We start from the raw sequence: 23,725 nt of genomic DNA on the forward strand, positions 1-23,725 counted from the left end.
TATGGTAGGCATGAAAACACATATCATTCCATCAAGTATGTCAGGCCAATACTGTAGAGCAGTGGTTCCCAAACGGTGGGGAATTCCCCACTGGTGGGGAATTCGAGGATTTTTGGTGGGGAATAGACGCATTTGTTCAAAATTATATACAGGACAGTCTACATATTCACGGAGACACATGCGCAATTGCCGTTACCAGTTAACTGCTCTAGAATGTATGTATCGAAAATGATATTGCGTGTTGTTCACAAAACCTCCCTTTTACCTCTAGGTGGCCAATGATGGCGTCACAAACGCATCCAGCATGACTAGTTTGACGTGAAATACCGCTTTTGCGAAATTTTGAGCGTTACTGGTATCGGTTCACAATACGTTTTATGTTGCAGTTTGAGGCGATTGTCTTGCGTAAGGGTGTGGTAGTGTGTCTTGTGCTGTCAAACCAGCAGATAGCTGCTCTGTGATGGCAAAAGTGCTGGGTATAGGGGGAAGAGCAGGACCGTAACTGCCGCACCCCAAACACCCCAATTGGGGCGGGGGGGGCGAGCTCGAAGAGGCCAAAAATAATTTCGTGAATTAACATAAATTAAAGTATTTTTCTGAAATTTATGCCACTTTTTCAAAAAGTTTTCGCGCTGGGTGCGCGATTTAATATTGCGGAATATCTTATTATTTGGTAACCCTCCCCCCACAAAAATACGTAGAATCTATAGAAATGGACACTTCGGTGTCGGCCATTACTGCGCGACGACGCACCAAGGCCACGTAACATTCAACTCCGAGAAGTGTGCCAGAGCGATCAGCAGCGAGAAGACCTTGGCCGAGAAGGAATGGCCTTATGGTGACTGAAAACTTCGATATATATGCAATATACAATATACATATATGTTTAATTGTCCATGGGTGGCTAAATGGCTGGCGCCGAATGTTCCTGTCCTGGCGATCTGAACTACACGGGTCAAACGCCATCTCGCAGGGAAAAATTATTTGCCAGTAAAGCAATACCAATTTGAAATCGAGTGTGCATTTTAGTTTGGGCGATGCAATTCCCGATCATATTTACCGATTCAAAAATGAAATATCTAAATTTTCCGCGCTCCGCGCGTTCAAAAAGGGCGACGCACTAAACAGTATACTCAATGTAACTCAAAGTTAGGTTTATCACCCTGTGGGGGCCCACGATCAACGCATTTTGGGCGGGGCTGACGAAGTGTTGTTTCGGTATAGGCTACTGGTGGGGAATGAAGGCTCGGAATAAATCTGAAGTGGGGAATGAAGACAAAAAGGTTGGGAACCACTGCTGTAGAACGATATCCGACAGTCGACGAATATGTCCACATTCAAGTCAAAATACAAGCAGAATCAACCGAGATTACCAGACTACGATCTAATATATCGACATCTCCATCACACACCACACCTCATTTTTGTCGTTTGTCCTTTTTTAGGTTATCTTCAATTACTTATTTTCATTACGTGAGCGGTATGCATGCCTGCTCTTTAAACCAGTGCTCAAATCGTGATCAAATAGAGGTGCTAATCAATGATCAGGCGTTAACCAACATCTGAGGAATCGACCCATAGACATATAGTGTGTTCCTCACCCACAACCCCATAAAAAAAACAATGAAAAACTATTAGTTTTGCCGAAAAAGATTTTGGTCTATTTTCGGTATGTCAACTTTGGCAGTTGATCGTCGTCCTTCGCGATAAAATTTGCTACGCGCTACAGTACCTTTTGGAAATCTACAGAATGTAATACTCCCTTTGTTCAAATTTGGTAAAAAATCTCGCCGGCAAATTAATTAGGAAGCCTCTACATGTAGTCGGACCTAATCATGATGCGCTATATATAAAATTTGACTGTACGATCGTATCATTTTCATGTTTGCACGACGTGGGTTCGCGACAGTCGTATATTGCTAACGGTTTTTCACCAGTGTGTTAAGTAGGGTGTTTTTTTACCTAAAAAATACAAATTTTGACATTTTTTTACCTTAGCAAACTTAATTTTGATCAAATTTTGACGTAACGTATGCAAATTTGGTGTTTCCCCACATATTGCTTGAATTGTTCTACTTATATTCAATTCTGGTTGGAACTGTCTGTCCTTACGAAGTAGTTTGGCCTGAAGAAACTTTTTTGACTCAAAAACTGACAAATTTTCACATGAGAACACTTGATTTTAACGAAATCTGGCCCTATGAAGAATTCCAGTAGCTACATCACATATTATGGTAGAAATAATCAAGATTTGTCGTAGAACAACGAAAGATACTTTCCTACATTATCGGATAGAAAGTGTCTGTTTTTCTTACTAAGTAGCTTGCAAAGAATGGAAAAATAACGTTCAACAGCAGCAGTTATGGGGTGACTACACTAAAGTATGGGCGTACATTGCTGGCGACACACCATGTTTCTTCATTCTGAGAATGGTGTCTACATCACAATTTTCCGGCTTGTGCTTCTTGATATAAGAACCATGCAATGCCCACGCAGTCTTGCTTCAATTAGGATATTGCGGTACGTTGAGGATAACACCGTGACAACCTATTTGTTTCATTTGAATGTTTATGCTTCACAATGAGCAGTCAATGGGCCGCGTACAACGATAGGCCTATAAAGTAGGTTATAAGCTGAAAAATGACAAATAATAAGTTAGCCGACAGTACAAAATCTACGACACAAAAGAAATGAAGGCTGCAAAATTTTTTTAACTTTGTAAAAATTTTGACATTTTTTACGTTCCAATATTGACGACTGACAAAGTTTGTATGTAGAAGAAAATGTAATGATGGTGAAGTGACGAATTGCTATAGGCCACGAATCACAAGTCAATTCTACTTCTAGAGTTTTGTTCAAGTCATGTCGAGTCATTTGCAATTCACCATCGAGTCAAGTCCGAGTCCAAGTCATTGTGCTCACTGTTCAATTCTTTTCAACTCACGTTTTCACAACTCTGTTTAGGTGATATCGAATGCATCACAATCATAATATAGTAAATTTCCTCACTTTACACAGTTTCAGGCCATATTTTACAAACACCAGTACGGATACACGAAAAACCAATAATGTGGTATCATACTATACCTAAAATTTATAACGAAAATTCCTGTCTTGGCCTTCCGAGTCTCGGGTCAGATGACGTGGTCGATTCATGCGCAATGGCTCGAGTACAATTCGAGTAAATACGCAAATTGGCTCAAGTCGAGTCGAGTAATTTTTCGATATTCTAGTCTAGCGAGTGACTCGAGTCAAGTCAAGTCACCATAGATTGCGAATTGAGTCGGACTCGAGTCCTAACAACCTTGCTTTTGGACAGTCACGGACTCCCGCGGACCCCCACAAGATTTTTTTCAAATTTGGCTCAATTATCGTGCAACCGTAATCTGTCTGGTGTAAATATATACTTTAGGCTAAACAGCAACAAAAGGTATTTTATTTGAAATAACATCATACTATTACGTCGAAATCGGGGAGTTTTATTATTCCGAAGTAAATTCTAGCTGCACTTCCTGAAATGCGTGATCGTGTCTTGAAACTTCGCGTCTTCGATTTGATATGAACGAGTGCCGAACATCCATTCCCTCCAAGGTAGGTGGTGGAGAATGTAATGATAACGGTAAACGCTTCCGGCGACACCTTTGGGGATGATCGCAACATAGATGGCATCAAAATGAAGAAACAGATTTCGTAATGAAGATATAACGTCAAGCCGGGTCATTTTTATCTAGCAGATCTTCTCCGAAATTATTCTGATTTGATGGGTATTTATATCACAGGAGAAGTCAACCCTCTTGACCTTAATACCCCAACATATTTACTTTTCCGCGAACTCCAACAATACATCTCTAAACAGCAATATGGCTGTATCAATAGACTATTGGCAATCTCGCAGTTAAAATGAGTTTGCACCATGGAAATTTCATTTCAGACGGCCATTCTGTGGACGTGAGTCTTCAAGTTTTAGCAGTTATGAAGTGAAACTGCCTCATGATTTCGCTATATTAAAGAAATAAAAATTAGAGGTTATCAACAATTTCGCCAATTTAGAGGCTTCACGGACCCCCTGAAAATGCCCGGACCCGCGGTTGAGAACTACTGAAATTGAGCTACGTCAATATTATAAGCTTATGTAGTTCAAATCCACTGTACACCGACCGAATCCACCTCGGCTCTTGCAGTAACTGCGATATAACCATTTTCAACTGGGTATATGTGGATATTCCTACACCTATTGAAGTTTTGATGTGATCAGCTAATATAGTAATCGGGCTGCTTTTCCACAGGTGGGTCTTCGGATGAAAACAGACGGATATTTGTGCAGCGCCTCGTCACAAGGTATGAATGCATATTTTTAAACATTCCCAAAACGACATCACAGTCAACCTGTATTTTGGCGTGGGTAAATTATCAGTGAAATATCCCTTTACTATATTTCTGTAGATAAGAAAAATATATTCCACGGGGCAAAAAAAAAGTTTTTTCCTAAAATCAGGATATGTGAGATCGATTCAGGGGTATATCAGGCTGGTGAGTTCGACAATGGCATTACTTTTGCCGAATTTGCTCTATTTTTTACCTCTCCTACATATGCCATGAAAAATAGCACATTTGTGGGCAAAATGGGTTATCTCGCTCTTCAGGAGCTGAATACGGGCTTAGATTAGTCTATATCATATCCCATCTAGTACTAACATGTGCGTTGTAGTGCACTGATAAAGCAATAGTTAGTTTTATCCGGAAAATTATCACTTGGAGACTATTTTCCGACAGATCAGGTCAGTTCCCCCCTCATCTGTCTACAGAAAGAGTCAAATGACACTTATGACATCACCGATGATTTGTGGGCTCTGATTCGTGGGTTGAAACGACAAAAAACTATGTTTATAACGCTAAAGTGATGTTCATGAACGTTTGAATCAAGGATAAGCATGAGCATAAAATTTCAGTGTTATCGCTTCCCCGAAAACCTGGGTAATATGAGCGAGGAACGAGGTGGAAAGTTTCTCCTATAAATGAAATGAATGGAGAAGAGATACCAAGATAGTTGGGATGCTCACACTATGACTGATTACTGCCAGCTGCCTATTGCCAATCTGTCCCCGTCAAAATCGTACAAGAGTACTTTCCTGACTTCAATCTAATTTGAGTTAATAACAGGAGTTGCATCTAAGCACTTCACTAATGCAGATCCCGATATTGATTAATTTCTACGAGAAGATTTGAATATTCCTTTGTAAACAAAAACATTGCTTGCTTGTTTATTTATTTCGTCTGTGTTTACAAATTGTCGTTGTTTTGTAGGCTCAGTCATACTTGCTTTGTGATTACCGAATTACTGTTATTTGTTGTTCAATTCAAGTACATTTATCAGTATAGGAAACTTATTGTCGCATATCACAATATAAGAGGAAAATCCGATGAAAATACGAAGAAATCTTCGGGTATTTTTGTGTTACATATATGGAAAAGGATAGATTTAGGCAGCACAGTTTCATTCCGCCGATCTAATTGTTGTCTACATTTATCACATTCTCGTGTTTTCAGTTGAGACTAGAACTGTAAAACTGTAAACAGTACTAAACCATTTAATATAGGCTGTTAGAATCAAATGTAATATAGTTTAAAATATCCGAATTCGGTGATATCTTGAAAAATTGAGCCAATCTGCAGAAACCAATGCCATTTCCGGGCTCAGCGTCCCCCGATATACCCTAAAATCGTTCTCAGCTACTGTGATCAAATTTTTTTGTTTGCCAGTGTTATTTATGCAAGAAATCCCTTATTCCGTACATCATTTGTTAATAAACTGAGTGGAACATTTAGTCGCATCCATCAATTAAACAAATTTCTACCGGACATACGAGCTTGACATAGGATTGAATGTAATTTTATAACAATTAGTCTTTGTTTCTCTAACAGTCTTGACCAGTGTAATGACAACCCTGTATCCGCCAGGAAGTTATCTACTGTATGACGATTTGTTACAAAGGTGAATTTCGCGAACAAGGACAATTTACGATCGCCAGCGATTCAAGTGTGTCCATTCAGTTCCTTGTCATCGCGCATAAAGTACCACCGGAAAATCAAGGGTCGCAGATAGAGGCCGAAATATATCCAGTCTCGAAGAATGATACCACTTTGGATAGAGTTCAAAGAATATTGAAAATTGAAGTGAGATATGCTTGAGATAGGGTTACCATACACCCTCTTTTAACAGGATTTGTCTTTTTTTACGAAATTGAATGTGTTTTCGAAGGACGCTCAATTGTCCTATTTTTTTGGAATTTGTCCTCTTTTTCTAGAAAAAATATTAAGATTCGAGCAAAAATTAAACTCCGACGCAGCGAACGCCAGCGTTGGCAAGAAAATAAAAAGGCCCGACTGGTATTTCGAGAGCGAGATCGTAAAAATGACATTTTTGAGTCAACCTAATATTATTACTCGAAAAAATTTCCAACCCACCCGAGTTCTCCTCCATTATTATAGCATTCAATATTTATGAAAAGTGTTTCCTTTTTTCAAATCTCAAAATATGGTGACCCTACATGAGACGTTCCCGATTAGACACGATATTCTAAATTAGGGTTACCATATTTTGGAATCGGGAAAGGAGGACTCTTTATCAAAATTTTCAGAATTAGAATACTGGAGTAAAATCCGGAAAAAATGATAAATTTTCCTCGACAATGTGGTTAGTTGGTTGACTAGGTCAACTTTCCGGCTCAACTCCATAAATACAGTTTTTCTTTCACACTTCAAGTTGGCTGCCTAAAAAATAAAAGGTTGTCACTTTCGTTCGAACCACGAATTTCCTATTTAGCGTCATTTATGCCCATTTTCACTCGAATCTATCCATTATCTTGGCTTTAAAAGCTGTAAAGGAGTATGAATTGCCAAAAGGGAGGACATTTAGGCGTCTTCGGAGGACATTTTCAAAAACCTGAAAAAAGAGGACAAATCCTCTCAAAGTAGGGCGTATGGTAACCCTATTCTAAATATATAGACCTCTTCACCAGGGAAAACGACACTACACTTCCTTTCACGTTTTTGTACGACGGGACGAGCAGGCTTGGACTGTTTCTCGCAGCTCAACAAAGTCGGCTACTCAATAGATCCCTTTCTGGCTTCTAATCCTATGCCCTGCAAATCAGTAGCTGATAGCTGGTCGTGTTGCTTTGCTTTCAATAGCATACTTTGTGGCGAGATAGCGCTGCGATATTATCCGCGGCTGCAACACCAATGGGTTGCGGGTTCGAGTCCGACCGAGGTCGACTTCCGAATTCCTATACCTCAGTTTTGCAGGTTTATCTATAGCAGTGGTTCTCAACCTTTTTGTATTCGCGGACCCCTTTTGAACCGTCAAGGACCCCGCGGACCCCCCAAATTTTAGTTCAAATTACGCTCAATTTGGCAAGATAGCGTAGTGGTATAATCCACAGCAGCAACACCACTGAGTTGCGGGTTCGAGTCCGACCGAGGTCGACTCCAGAATACCTACCCATCTGTTGGAGGTTTATCCAAGTTCCTCCTCGCCATCTCATCCGTGTAAGCGGTGTCTTATAAAAGCCTAGAAGTGGGTCATGATATAAGTCGGCAGCTACGGAATAAAAATGTAGAAAACTGGCCTGGGGTGAATGACCATAGCAGTCGACAAACACCATGAATACTACAAACAAGCTCAATTATCGTGCAACTGTCATATGTGTTTTACGAATATTATTTGCAGGCTAGTGCAAAATATAGCAACAATGTAACATCATACTATTCATGTAGAAATTGGGTAGACGGTAGCGAATTCTGTAGCTGCCTTTATTGAAATACGTGGTCGTCTCTTGAAAATCCGCCGAATGACGGGTATGAACGAGTACCGAATTTTTTTTTTCTACAAATATGAGTGGTGGCGAATGGTATAATAACGGGCCCCGACGGCCCCTTTGAGTATGATCGCATCATATATACCACCAAAATTGAGACTCGGATGTTTCATTGAACACATAATGTCCATCCTAGTCATTTTCGCCCAGCAGCTCATTATGAAGTTGGTTTGGGATAGTGGTTATGTATATCACCCCAACAAACCTCTATAAACGGCAATAGGTTTTTATCAGTACGCTACAATGGGCAATTTGGCAATTAAAATGAGCTTGTGCAGTAGGATATTTCATCTCAGACAGCCATTATGTCGACTTGAGTCATGAAGTTGTAGCAGTAAGGAAGCGAAACTGTCTTGTAATAATCAATCATTTTGCAAGTTTAGAGGCTTCGCGGACCCCCTGAAAATGCTTTGCGGCCCCTAGGGGTCCGTGGACCTCCGGTTGAGAACCACTGATCTATAGGCCCCTTCTCGCCACCTCATCCGCGTAAGCGGTGTCTTACAAAAAGCCTAGAAGTGGGTCGTGCTATAAGTCTGCAGTTACGGAATAAAAATCAAAAATATCGGCCTGGTGTAAATGACCATAGTAGTTGACAAACACCATGAATACCTCAAACTAACAACAAAAGCATACCTTCATCAGTATAGCAGGTGTTTCTGAAACTGTGTCCTTCATCTGCGTGTCTTCACTATTAAGTTGCCTACATAGTTAGGCTGAATATGGATCGTTGCTCAATAACTATCACCACTGTTATATGTAACGACCGGGGAAATACCATATAAGTAGAAATATCAATTTAAAAGACACGTGAAAGAAGTGGTAGGATACTTCACTACTAACCACCTCTGAAGAATAGAGGTGTGGTTTATGTGCCGACAACTAGTCTAATGTAAGTAGGCTATATCTATATGTGGATTTGGTGAAATATTTCTTTGTATGCAGGAGCCTGGTCAGATTAAAGAATTCTCAAAGACATGGTCCCTTGATCCGAAAACCCCAGGACAGCGTCATAATATGGAATTCGATTTTCCAGACTCTAATGTTGTGCCGGGGTCAAGAAAATGCGCGATTCATGGATACAGTAAGTGAATAGTTGGCATTGTGGAACCTGTGCATCATAGATGAGCGGATTTGAAATTCCCATGTCCTAATCCAATCCAAATCCGAAGCCTCGATTCCTAATCCTAAACCTATTCCAGAACTTTTGTATATTCAAATCCCAATCCGATTCAAACTTGGAATTCGATTTAGAAAGCCATACCCCACATCTTATGCCTGTATAATTCTGTGAAGAGAAATGAAACGCTCAATGAGTGTAAAAGTACATGAACTGATAATTTTGTAAAATCGTTCTAGCCAGATCGTAAAACTTTTCCGCCATTCGAAAATCGGTAACTAAAATCCTTATCCAAATCCGATAATAATAGAATCTTAAAATATTAATCTAATCGTAATCCAGCTAAAATTTTCCAAATCTGGTGTTCCGAAATCCCAATCTTAATCAATGCTCATCTCTGCCGTGCATAGATTGGAATTCGGCAAATCTTATTGACTGACAGCATAGTGTCCTATATGGTGTCGACACAAGCAAATCGCACGGTTCAATGAAATTGTATCACGTCACAGTTTCCATTTGGCTACAGGCAATTTGACGGTGATTTTTGACCGGCTTGCCGAGCATTAAATTTGATGAATCGGGTATCAATCGAAAGCTGACTCTGCACTGATTACGAAAATATAAATTTTATTCCGCTCGCGGCCCTGGAACCCCCACAATCAGCCCCCAATTATTCATTGTCGAGTAGATTGGCAGTGTGACGCAACAATGATGTCTGGCGAAACGAGAGACTAGCTCAAGAGCAAGGATGCGGCCGAGCGGCGAGAGTGGGATCAGCTGACTTCGCGGCAATATTGTGCAACCGCGCCACAGAGAAACGCTGCGCTGTTGATACTCTTTCTATGCGTTTCGGTACAAGCAAGCACACACCAGCCTTTCCTTGACTTGTAAGGGTAGAACTGGGTCCACGGAATGTATTAGGGCCCTACCAATTTTCGCGCAATATCCTTCAGCTGATAGAGATATGTAGGCTACGTCTAAGTAGGCTAGTCTACATTGGATATGTCAGATTATTATGATATCGATTGCCTTAGCCCGCTTGTTGCGTAGGGCTCCAGAGATGCGTGGCGCTGTTGATACTTTTTCTATGCGCTTCGCTAAAAGCGAGCACACACCAGCCTTTCCTTGACTTGTAATGGTAGAACTGGGTCCACCGAATGTATTTGGTCCCTACCAATTTTCGCGCAATCCTTCAGCTGTTAGAGATATTTCTAGTAAGAAAAATATACTTTCAAGTAATAAGATTCACTCAAGACAGCAAATTTAGATAATGTAAATATATCATATTGTAGTAATACAACCACAGTGTTGAGTTTTCACTCTAGTCCCCATAAGCACCACGTCGGTTACCTTGCCAAATTCCGAGAAGGCGAAAAAGTGCAAACTCTGTTGGGCCGAATGGACAATGGACATTCAGTTAATCACAGATGCGAAAAAAATACTGCAAATCCGTTTTACGTAAGTTACATTAGGAATATTTATACAGGCTACAGAATGAATATATAATTCAAATATCTGTGATACCACTGTATTACTTTTGACGCAAAAGGTCCCCGGCATTCAAAAAAACTATTTGGTGATTGAAAAATGCTAAACCAAATTCCAACGTCAACGTTTATAGTGATATCAGATATATTCCAGTGAAAAACAAAGGTATGAATTTGGTGGTAACACTTTGGAATCATTTGGCAGGTATGGCCCGCAAGCTTTCTAGTAACGGATTGAATCCGGACAGCGATACCAGTTTAATTCGACACTCCTGCTGATAAACTTTATTCAACAATCAACATTTTACCTGCTGCATTCGCGGACCAAGTCCTACCCATACGGATCAAATAAAAGCTTGTAATGTATGCTCATGCTCAATGCTCCTTGCTCAAACTTAACCATAAAAGCGACTATAGAAAGTATCGACACCCGCCATCAACAGCGCGACGTGTCTCTGGAGCCCTACGCTACAACCGGGCTAAGGCAATCGATGTCATAATAATCTGACATATCCAATGTAGATTACTTAGACGTAGCCTACATATCTTTATCAGCTGAAGGTTATTGCGCGAAAATTGGTAGGGCCCTAATACATTCTGTGGACCCAGTTCTACCCTTACAAGTCAAGGAAAGGCTGGTGTGTGCTCGCTTGTACCGAAACGCATAGAAAAAGTATCAACAGCGCAGCGTTTCTCTGTGGCGCGTTTGCACATCGCTATTGCCGCGACGTCAGCTGATCCCACTCTCGCCGCTCGGCCGCATCCTTGCTCTTGAGCTAGTCTCTCGTTTCGCCAGACATCATTGTTGCGTCACACTGCCAATCTACTCGACAATGAATAATTGGGGGCTGATTGTGGGGGTTCCAGGGCCGCGAGCGGAATAAAATTTATATTTTCGTAATCAGTGCAGAGTCAGCTTTCGATTGATACCCGATTCATCAAATTTAATGCTCGGCAAGTTGGTCAAAAATCACCGTCAAATTGCCTGTAGCCAAATGGAAACTGTGACGTGATACAATTTCATTGAACCGTGCGATTTGCTTGTGTCGACACCATATAGGACACTATGCTGACAGATTCGCACACCACAAGGTGGCGAATGCGTTGGGTAACAAAACAAGTGTATTGACAAAATCTAAAATTGGTCAGTTCAGCTTCACACCAGCCAAATCAACAGGCAGTCACTGTGAAGCCGGCTTCTATTCTCTCCTACAAATGTGTAATGTGAATGCCTTATTTCAGTGTCAGATTTGGGGCCGCTGTTGGAATTCGAACCCAGTACACAAAAGCCAAAGGATTTGACGAACACCGTGAAATTGCCAAATGGTTGTGGTGAACAAATTATGAAGAGTCTGGGGCCTAATGTTTTTATATACAAGTACTTGATGCATAATAAGAAGGAAATCTCCCAAAGCGATGTAACGAAATATATCGCCACAGGTATTTATCTGGGTCTTGAACTTATGTTCGATTTCGCTATTGCCTTGTATCATCCAAGGCCCATACTGCGAGCGAATCAACCATTATAGCTGGGAATAGTATTATGTCCTCCTTTGGAAAGAATTGTCATCCCATTTTCAGGAAATCGAAAATGTCCCCCGAGGACGCCCAAATCTTTGGCAATTCGTCATTCTTTATAGCTTTGACAGCCAGGTGATTGTGCAATGTGCACTTGTACAGGCACAAAAAGAAACACGTCGAATCTGGACGTTTAAGCGGGTCTTTAAGGAGTAGAAGTGTAAAAATGACTTTTTCAACACAACAATAATTCCTGTATAGATATCCAAATTACCCGTTTTCCCGTCGGATATTACAAATTTTGTGATTCGTAAAAAGTGTCCCATTTTCTGGATCTCAAAATATGGATATCGTGAATGTTTCTTGACATTATTTCATAACTATGACTTGTAAAATAACACCATGTAACAAAATTTTCAGAAGTGGTTTTGTTTGCGTGACTTGCGTTTGTGAAATGAGAAATCTTTTCTTATTATGGACCAAAAATAACACCATTGGACAAAATTTTGCAAAATTATATTTGATTAAAATTTTTTATGTATTGTGTTTTGCTATTCCAAACCAAGCCCTAAAATACAAAAATTTCTTCTGAAGTGTCCCTAGTCCTTGAGAAATGTCAATTTTTGTGATTCATCGTTTTACTCAAAATTTCCCTGTAATAATACGCATAATTCCTTATTGGACGCACTACCGTAATCCACTAACAAAACGAAGGAATATGCACAAATAGTGGCCATCATAGATTGTAAAAGGATGAAAACACTTCAAAATTTTTCGGAAGTGGTTTTGTTTGCATGATTTGGGTCTATAGACTGAGAAATCTGCTGACATTATGGAACCGTGAAAATCGTTCATGCTCTTTTCTCGACGAAGGACATCCGCCCCCCCCCCCCCCCACGTTTCAACTTTGGACTCAGAATTTCCGCATTTAATTTAGTGAGTCCCGACTAAATCATCAAGTTCGTATTGGTTAGGAATGTGTGGTTTTGGATTTATATTTACATGAGAGATGTTGAAGTCGTCATTAGAGTCATTTTCTGTGTCTTTAAACCCTGTCGAGTCTTCTGGAGATTTTTTTGGCCGATAGTTTGGGAAGTGAAAACTCACTGCAATACGGAACAGGTGCTCAAGAGTAGATGGCAAGGAACAGGGGTCGCCAACTCAAAACGAGTCGCGGGCCACTTTTCAAAATTCGTGAAGGCCGCGGGCCGCATGACTTCAATATCGAGATAAAAATAGGCAACGCAGTTTAGTAACCACGTTTTGATAACTCTGCGTCAGTACAACGCTGTCTACATTGTCCAATTGCCCATCATATCGGCTTACAATGCGCTCAGAAAATCGTGAGTAGTCAAGTCATGTTATGAATAAGCACAGGAACCCGTATTCAAGTCGCGCGAGACGCGAAGATTTTTCTCTTATTCATGACTGAATTTCGTCGTTAATATCAGTATAGCTTCACATATTACTATCAAATATTTATCCTTTCCCAGCCCATTTCATCAGATTCACCGGTAGAGTTAATGCAGGGGGTGTCTTCGCAAATTTAGGGTAGTTAGTAATAATTGTGGTGCATCTTTGGGTGGACCAATTGTTATAAGTCCGCTTTGTTGCATGCTGTTATTTCTTGACCTCCCATCAGGATTGTCGGTACAGTGGAAATATTGGATTCGCCAAACGTAGGCATACCGGAAATATATTTCCTTCGTGATGAGAACACGCTCTCAAATTGGCATTTCTTTATGGGGCGCAGCATTTTCCTCTGCTGTTCGCATCTGTACTCTGTGGTTCAGATTACAAAGGACACAACTATATCAAAATCGAAAATTGACTCGCATTGAACCGCGCTTGTCTCGAAGAAAATGTCAAGAATAATTAAAACCTTTCATGAATTAGGGACCCAATTCGTGAATTCAATTTGCATGTTGACGGCCGCACGATTTTCTTTCTACTGCCGCAGATTGGCCACCCCCCCCCGACCGGATTAAAGAATCGATATTGGGGTTAGCTAGACACGGACACGGTACTTTCTGGAAAACTATCTTCTAGTAAATCAAGGTCTTTTGGGGAGCCTGAAGTTGTTTTCGAAGCGTGTCGGTCTTGGCAGTGGTGCGCCATTGAACTTCAAGATAATATGTTCAGCCCATTCATATCAGCAAATTCTCCCTCCGTGGAGTAATATTACCATCAGCTAGTAAGAAATAGCGATATTGGTTACAGGAGAATGGCTTACTTCGAACAAAAAACAGCAATATGTTTAAACTGAAATCAACTTCAGCATTTCAAAATGCTTTACTAAGCGTTCTTCTGAAATTTCAAATTAGGTCGCGGGCCGCAAAATATGACCTCGCGGGCCGCGTGTTGGTGACCCCTGGCATAGAAGGATATGCAATGTCAAGTCATTTTCTAGTTATTCTTAACCTTCGAATATCACCCATGCAGAAATAACGGTCATCTCTAAGGTTTTGAATTTCCATTCAGCTTCTTTATTAGCCAATGACATTGAATGCCGATCTCCCCTTAGCCAGGCATCCATATTTCATCCGCGAGTTTCGCATATTACATGAAATGCCCAGTTTTTATCTTGGTTTCAAATCTTCATGCCAAAGTAAATTTAATAAGTACACAAAACCTTACTTCTATCTATATTTTGTGCTTAGCTTGTTTCAAACTGATATAACGGGCCACATATATATCAAAATCAGCCAGCAGGCAGAATACATTTGTGATGTTGACATTGATGATGAGATATTATACTCACTAGATCCACAGTCAGAACGAAACGAAAAGGAAATTGAGATTGCTTGCTGTAGCCAATGCTGACTGAGACTATAGGAAGATGATTGTTACTAACAACCAACTATTACACTGGTCGACACATATTTTTAGGCAGACAAAGCAGGGGGGTCTGAAGGGCACTGATTCCGAATATGATCTTAGTTTTTTTTTTTAAATTGGCTCTTGTTTTGGATATAACCAGGCCGTGTTATTTTTGGCATATGCCAAAACTGCCAAAAATAACTTATTTTTGGCATTTTTCGATTTTTATTTTTGGCAGTTTTGGCATCCTCCTCTAAATAGATAGTTTCAGCCTCGAATTAGTCACAAAAACGCTTTATTTGGGCTACTTTGTCAAAAGACACCACAAAATTTGCAGCATCCACGTATAATCAGTGCTGTTCGCGCTTGCGCATTTCATTTGTTAATCCTGATTTTAGTAATCATTTGTAATCAAGCGTTTTCAGATAGGCTGTTCTTACCGCTATATAAAGCGTCTGCGAACCACCATTTGTTGGTTATTTACGTTGACGCAAAATTAATTGTAAATCTTACTTTAGTTACGTTTATCTTGATTCTGTTACGTTCGCCGGCTGTATGTTGCTGTTGCTGTTGCTGTGCTATGTGTCAGCTATCATCATCAAGTTGGGCGTGCTATTGTGTTATTAAAGTCATGGATCACGTGTATGAATTACAACGATTAGCATCCGTAGATAACCCCATAGACAGGCTTCTGCGCCTCTAATCGGCAGCGCAGGATTCAGACTGCCGCGCAGAAACAAGTGCCAACAAACAATAAGAAGAAGAAAAAACCTAACGATTTCATAGGTTAATAATATCAAACGAAACCACAAAATGTGCAGTATCCATCGGAATCGGTGCCAATAAGCAAAAAAAAAAGAAAGAAAAGCCTAACAAACACGCTCAACAGCTGATTGTTACAGCTGTTGAATAGACTTAAATCGTTAGCACTGTAACAGTGCTTCCAAACTCAGGTCAGCTAAGTTTCTGCTAAATTCATTTCTCGCCCAGCGAATCTGGGAAATATCGGATTCAACAGTAGCCGTTAAGGGAAATTATGTTGCCAGTCATCCACAAAAGGTTTTCAGAGCTTCAAAATCTCTGGAGGGCCGAACTTGCTTCCATGCATCATGAAAAGAGATCACTTCGCCAGTGCCATCGATCTCATCGCGGAAAGACTTTTCTTCCCGATCCTTTTCCAGGAGTTTCCTGTGTTGTCTCTCAGCACATTCTATTTAGTAGCCCGACTATCATTTCTCCTTCAGTCTACCGATATATTTTCGGAGGACTTTTGTCACTTCAAGTGGCTTTAATATTACCAACTCGCATGGAAGAGTCCTGGGAAGGTTAACTTGTTTAAGAACATCGACGCAACAAGACTGTCTGGCAAATCGAGACTACACAGCTCAGAAATAGCCAGACAGTTTGTTACGTCACAATGTTCAACTCGATCACAATGCAAAAATCGTGGTTGATTTTGGGGGTTCCAGTTCTATGAGCAGAATATAATTTATATTTTAATAATCAGTGCTGCGGGAGCTTCTCATTGATACCCGTTTTATCAAATTTAGCGCCCGACAAGCCAGTCAAAAATGGTCGTAAAATTGCCTTTGGACAAATGGAAAGTATGACGTAAACCAAATGCAGTCAGCCGTTCAAACTCGCTGTGCCCGCACCATTTAGGACACCATGCTTTCACCCCTAATGGGTGGGCTGGAACCAGATTAAGAATCCTGCCTTTCACGGATATCATGTACGTATATATACTCCAGTCATGTATATAAGTATTGACATAGATACTCAAATAACGTGGCAATAATTCAATCAGTTTTCCGTCAACCATTGTAAATTTGAAATAATCACTTGGAATATAATATTATTCATTTGATATAAAGCACAATTGTTTTTTGTACGATTTTGCCTGTAAGCAATTTAGTGCAGTTTCCCGAAAGGTTTCAGCAATGGTCTGCCGTAATATATTCATCTCATATATCCCGATATCTTTCTGTTGTTGTTTTGATGTCTTGATGGAACCTCTTCACTTGCTAATCAACAGGATCATCAGGAAATATATGAAGATGACTGAACAGGAAGTGAACTTTTATGCTCGTTCCAAGTTTTCCATATGCAGATACGAATTTTCGGACTGACTGTTTGTAGTTGAGTGTGTGATCAGTGATCCTCTGAAAAGTTTTATTACGACATCTTAGGATAAATGCCATGCAGTGAACTGCTTCCTAATATGAAATTGGAATCTTTCATCAGTATTCGAATCGGAAATCTATCAAAGATATCAGATTTAAGCTTCACGTTTGATAGGAACACTAGGGGAATATCAACTTTATTGATTCAGCGGAAAAGTATCCATTTACAAGTCAAAAGAAATGAAACTCATATGAGTATTGTAGTTAATCTTATTAAGGACAAATTTCATAGCTTTATACTTCCTCTTCAATCTTGGTAGAATGACCAAGTGATACAGGGGAATATGTACTTCCGTTGTGCAAAAGTAGGGGAGACCGGGGACAATTGTAACACTTTTTGTATTTTCCCACATTGCGTGGTTTTCTCGTGGAAATTTCACTTTCAAAGTTTTATATAAAGAAGCCAACAACTCGATAGTTGATATAAAAACTAAATTGGAACTCAATCAACAATCAATCATATAAATTTTGGGTCGCAAAAATCGCTGCTCAAATGTTACAATCGCCCCGTACCCAGGGGCAATTGTACCACCCTTGCGGGGCAATTGTAACAGTGTTATTTATAACTAAACACAAACAAAATGAACAACGAAAACGAAAGCACAAATTGTAATATTGCATGAAACTAAAGGAAGAGACGTTTGAACGCTTCCAGGCTACGCCCCATCGCATTTATGGCATCTGAATGCAATATCACCCTTCGTGTCTTGTTCAAGCTTAAGCTGTACAAGAGACACATTCATTCCATCATCTCTCTACACATATTCGGCCTCTTCTACCAAGGTTCTGTTGTTCAGCGTGCATAATGGGTTGGTCATTCGGTCACCTGCGAAGGTGCGAAACCGACCTGGCTAATATATCTTGGTTGAATGGGCCAATGCATGATAGTATAGCAAAACGAGGACGCAACATTGTGTGGCGTCAAAGCTATAATGACATTCTTCTGTGCTGTACAAAATTAAAATAAATTATTCACATCAAATATCAAAATGTAAGTGGGCCATGATCAAAGTCAGAGGACGAGAATTCACTCATGACCATTGAAGTTCGACACACCAAAAGTCGATCAACATGAGAAAGGGTGGTTGAATCACGAAAATAACCGAACCGTCAGATTCACATCACCACTATTGTATGGCCGTTTCGACAGATGATCATGTTAGAATTGGTATCGCAAGGTAGTATCTGTTCTGGTGAACTTCTGGCTGTTGCAAGATTATTCTGCAGTAGATGAATGGTAAAACCAACATATGAACAAAGACATTCACAATTGATAACATATGGTAACGGGGCAAAAGTAACAGAGTGTTACGATTGCCCCTGACACGCTCGACCATGATTCGTGTATCAGTATGGTACCTTCCCGGCGATGCAAGTCCTATTCTTTCCATCATCACGGTAGACTATAGTAACATTGTTCCAGCTACATATATTACGTTGTATCTACTAGAGGTACTATTCGTCTAGACAAATTATTCCAGACCAGAAAAACTTTACTCAAGGGTATAAAATTTCGTTTTTTGCAAATTATTCCGGGGTTTCGCATCGTAGCTCAACCGAACTCCAGGTATAATAGGAGAGATAACTACTGCATGCGCACTTAAAATATCAAGCTGATTTCTCCATCCTACTAGCGGTGAGGTCGATTGTTACATTTGCCCCTAGTTACATTTGTCCCCGGTCTCCTCTACAATTTTTAGGCTTGACCAACTGCTTTTTTGACAAAAAAATATTTAGCACCAGGTCATGTTAATATTGATAGAATGGCTGAGAACGACATGAGGGTTCGTCATAGTCAATTATCTATTTATGCGCACTATAAAATTAGAAAAAACTACGATTATCTTACTATCAAGTGAAATATTCATGGGTAAATACAGTAATTTTCGGCTATTTTAGAGGTATAAATATCTCCCGAACAAGAGCCAATCTGGAAAAACTAATGTGATATTCGTAATCAGCAACCTCGAAAACCCAAAAAACGGCTCTCAGATGTTCTGCCAAAAATTATTTTATTTATTTTGTTGACCATCGTTATGAATTGAATGATATATCAATATGACGTCACAGTTAATAGGAATCTCAATAAGGAGCTTGAAAAACATGGTGCGGGCAGTTTAAAAAGCTTAAAATGACATTTTAAAACGACACTTGAGGCGAATAAATGCCAGGAACATATTTTAATAAGTAATATGGTATAGGAAATATCAGAAATTCGGCTCAACTAAATTTTTGTTACATAGTGTAATTTAAAGGCAGGAAGATTGATATAGCAATTGCATCAATTGGGTGGTTCGAGACGAAGCGGTTTGATCCTAAACTCTGGATCGTTATGTAATATTATTTTGAGGTGATGCGTTAATCCCTCGGGGTATTGTTAGATAGAGACCCTGTCGCCAGGAAATGTTATTCTTCAAGAATAATTGCATTTCCCTGCATCTTACAGGCTACACGAAGGAGCTCGGTCACAGAAATAATGGTAGATGGGCTATATGGAAAACCGCTGAACCCACAATCTGGTATGTAATAGAATAACGCAGTAGTGTACGTGCTGTCATAGGATGTTCATCCTTACTCCAGGTTGAACGCTTATGTGGACAAAGTATTCCTGCATGCGTATGACGTTTGGAATGAACTGGGCATGGAGCCTGTCTGCGAATCCATCAATTGGTTAATTCAGGAACAAAAACCATCGGGAAAATTTCATGAGCATCACTCCCCACATTATTGGACCAATGTGAGAAAGAATATTAATATTATTACACAACGAATAATGTCAGATGTGGATGCTGATGAGACGTCACATTGTAAGTGACTAACATCAGTGAACGTGAAAAGTCACGGCAGTAGTGTTGCATACGTATGCTTAGACTGGAACAAATGTGATAAGCGCAGTGTTGGGATCAAGTCACTACCTTCAAGTCACGAGCCATTTCGAGTCATTGCACAATGCACATTTCGATTCAGGTCAAATCAAGTCAATCGATTTTGAAGGTAATTTGACTCGCGTCAAGTCACTCAATTTTAGGAGGTGACTCGATTCAAGTCGAGTCAAGTCACGAGTCAAGTCACAGTTCTAGTCAAGTTGGATTTTCGAATCTCAGGCATGATTACGTCATTGCATTTTGCTAGCTGTCTGAAACACGGATTGAGTGTTCGAATATAGAGTTGAATAACACGCAAGAAGGCGCTGTATTGATCACATAAAGTGTTAACATATGTTTATGGCTCAAATTCCGGACTCTTTAGCACCACCTAACGGGGTTTACAATGAGGTATGAATATACTGTCAGACAATATGACGTCAGACTAACGAAGCTTCGCCTATCGACTGTAAATAGGAGTCGATCAGTTGAACCTATAGGTTCTGAACTGAGCCATCTCTAATGTGAGCACTGATGATTGCTTGAGTCTGCAACAGATATCTTCACGGGCCGGATGAAATCACCCGGTGAACCTGATCCGGTCCGCCGTCTGTTTGACAGCCCTGCTATACTGTTAGGTCGGTGCGGTTGCCTGGTTGTGTGTTGTAACCAGGTCCGAAACAACTTTTTTCAGCCCCCCTTCGCCGAAAAAAAATACTGATCTTGGGCCGAGCATAGGGTAATCGATGCGACTGCTTTGGTGCTTACTATGTATCTGGTTGTTAAATTTTGTTAATGAATTCTGTCAATAATATTGGACATTCCATATTTTACTGTGAAATGCACCAGCACGTCCAGCAGGTTGCACATCCGGTGATTTCCAACATTTTATGGTCACGTCCATCCTCATTTCCAATTTGTAAATGGCCCCGTGTCCAGCTCAAAATTGATAGGCTGAGTTTTGATTTCTAAAAGAGTTGAGCTTGCCCAGACTTACTCACAACTAGAGCCCGACCGATATTGGATTTTTTAGCCGATACCGATAAAGCCGATATCTAGCACCTTCACCGATAACCTCGATATATTAAGCCGATATTCAAAAGATATGGAATCTAGCTCAAAGCACATATCCAACAACTCACGGCGTGTATTTCAAATGCTTTACAGCCAACGCTATGCTTGAACATAAAATGAATGATGCGGGGCAATAAAAAGATATCAATAGTCCCAGTCTAGAAGTCGCAAATTGTAGTTCATGAAACATAATTTCTCGGCATTTTCTCCCAGGAGGGAGCTTCTGTGGTCTTCATAAATGAGGCCTATAGTACTGAAAAGTCTCTCACTCGGTACTGTAGTCGGTGGCACAGCAAGATATTTTTTCGCCAACGTAGCAAGAATTGGAAGTCTTTCTTTATTCTGGTTCCACCACTGCAGGGGATCTGTTTCTCTTCTCTCCTTCAATGGTTCCAGCAAATACTGATCTACCTCGGACATTTCGTTTGAATGAGCAGTGTCATTATTAGAGAGCAGAGTGTTGAATATATGGTCAAATGCAGTCGCTTTCTGTAAAAGTCCCATTGCTTCCTCTGGAGGTACGGGCGTATCAATTTGTGGCGACGCTTGAAGAACTTCCTTTCCTTCTTCCGCAATCCAATCCCTGCATCTGTTTTTTGCCAAACTATCGAATAGTCTATCCTTGTACCGTGGATCGAGAAAGCAGGCAAGTACAATAAATTTACAATCGGTAATGTGTGAAAACCTTGCAGTAAGCCTTGACAGCAGTGCGGCCCTGACAGAAGAAATTCCAGAATACAGGGTATTTACCTCAGGTGATTGCAGCAGCATTTTGAGAACATTCACACTTGGTATGAATACAGACAGACTCGCACTTGCGTGGCTGATGTCCTTGGTAATTTGATCAAATGGCTTCAGCAACCCAACCAACTGTTCAGCGATACCCCACTCGTCATTGGTGGGACATACTATACGTCCATGTTCGCTAGCATACAAGGCCAAAGCACGTCTCTGCTCAAGCATTCTTTCCAACATTAGCAAATCTGAATTCCATCTGGTTGGAACAGACTGTAGAATAGAATGCTCATCCATCCCTAGTAACTTCTGAATGCCTGATAGTCTCTGCTTGGCTAACACAGAATGACGGAAATGGGTTGCTATGCTTCTGAACTTTGCCAACAACTCCTTCAGTACACCAGGAGCCTTCAGCACATCGTTAACAACCAACTGAAGTGAATGAGCAAAACAACTCAAATTGTTCACGTCTGCTAGACCCATCCCCTTGACCATGTTAGCTCCACTGTCTCTCAAAACCAGGAAGACTCGCTCACTTTCAATCTCCCAATCTTGCAACATTGAGATAAAGCAGTTTGCAATGTACTGTCCTGTGTGTGAACCCTCCATCGCTCTCACATTGAGAATAACCTGTTTTCTTTCCCATTTTTCATCTATAAAATGAGCAGTTAAGCTGATAAGGGCTTCGGTGGAGTTTGACCAGCAATCGGTTGTGAAGGACAGCTTGCTCGACTTGGTTGAACTGAGTAGCTCCCTTATCTTCTTTTCAACTCTGCTGTAAACATCTTGAAGACCTTGAGTTCTATAATATTTCTCTGATTTCATATTATAGCGTGATTCAGCTGCTGCCATAACCCTGATAAATCCTGGCTTCTCAGTAGTTGAAAAAGGAAGGTTGTCAGTTGCCAGCATTTCTACAATCAATTGATCCATCTTTTTCGCTCTTTTGTCCGAATTGGCCCATATTCTCACAGAATCAAAAATATCCCTACGAATTGTTGGCTCTGCTGGGCGTTTCTTTGGTTTGATTTTCTTACACTCTATGCCCTTGTATTCCTCACCATGGTGTCCCCTCAGGTGACTCCATAGATTACTGGTATTTTTACGCTTTGTTGGTCCAGAGCCTTGGCTTATAGGCTTCTTGCACTGATCGCATATAACACCACCAGCACTATCTGCAGTAAAATACTTCCACACCTCGCTTTTCTCCGTCATCACGATGGTCAGCTTAAAGGACGTTCTTAGGTTGAAGTATTCTGCAAACAACTAAATTCATCGACTCGATGGTCTGCTCTGTGCTCTCCGGTATTCGGTCATCGCAGGGGATTCCCGCTGAAATCACCGGGGCGTATCGGAGAACTTATATTTTTCACATATTGACCTATAAATGCTGCTTGAACATTCATTTTTATAATTTACTGATATGTAGTGGATATGTCACGTCCTCCGTGACTCCCTACTACTACGCTGTGACGTCACGAAAATGGCCGATATTTTTTCACCTCCAATGGCCGATACCGATATTTCTTTCCAAGTGGGATATCGACTCGATATTATCGGCGAGCCGATAATCGGTCGGGCTCTACTCACAACCTATTTTTGAAGCTGATAACGTCGAACTTTCTTCGCGATCTCCAGAATTAGGGCAAACGATCTCAAGGTTTTGAAAAATTGTCTCTGACTAAAGCATCCGAACGGCCTTAACCATCTCTAGGAATATACCGTTATCTCATAATTGCGATTAGAATTAGACTTATTTCAGAAAACGATATTTGTTTTCATATATTTTGATACATTTTTGCGAGGGCAGTGCGTGGTCCCCATATTAATATCAAAATACGCTGCACTCAATCGCGCGCAGCGCGAAGAAAAATTTCAAATAGCCGGACTTTTGGGGATATTTTAGAGTTTCCTCCCGGACGCAGTCTTTACAGTAAAATTCCGGACATGTCCGGGAAATTCCGGACGTATGACAACCCTAATCACATATACGTAGAACTGTTGAACTACGTAATTTATTGCATAGCCTCAGTTTGTAGATACCTGCCAA

The 23,725-nt window shown here is 40.5% G+C and overlaps 1 protein-coding gene across 2 annotated transcripts in view; it reads left to right on the forward strand.

Moving 5' to 3' along the window:
- Positions 1-23,725, forward strand: part of LOC145442453 (A.superbus venom factor 1-like) — a 160,987-nt gene that overhangs the window by 105,793 nt on the left and 31,469 nt on the right. For both annotated transcript variants that reach the window (XM_080320365.1, XM_080320364.1), the window contains exons 23-28: positions 4,287-4,338; positions 5,993-6,174; positions 8,820-8,958; positions 11,724-11,921; positions 19,449-19,521; positions 19,583-19,739. In XM_080320365.1, coding sequence (XP_080176491.1) covers positions 4,287-4,338; positions 5,993-6,174; positions 8,820-8,958; positions 11,724-11,921; positions 19,449-19,521; positions 19,583-19,739 — 801 coding nt within the window. The remainder of the gene's footprint in view (positions 1-4,286; positions 4,339-5,992; positions 6,175-8,819; positions 8,959-11,723; positions 11,922-19,448; positions 19,522-19,582; positions 19,740-23,725) is intronic.

This window comes from Botryllus schlosseri, chromosome 7 (genome assembly GCF_051294905.1).
Source record: "Botryllus schlosseri isolate E-star chromosome 7, Bs_hap1, whole genome shotgun sequence".
Taxonomy (NCBI): Eukaryota; Metazoa; Chordata; class Ascidiacea; order Stolidobranchia; family Styelidae; genus Botryllus; species Botryllus schlosseri.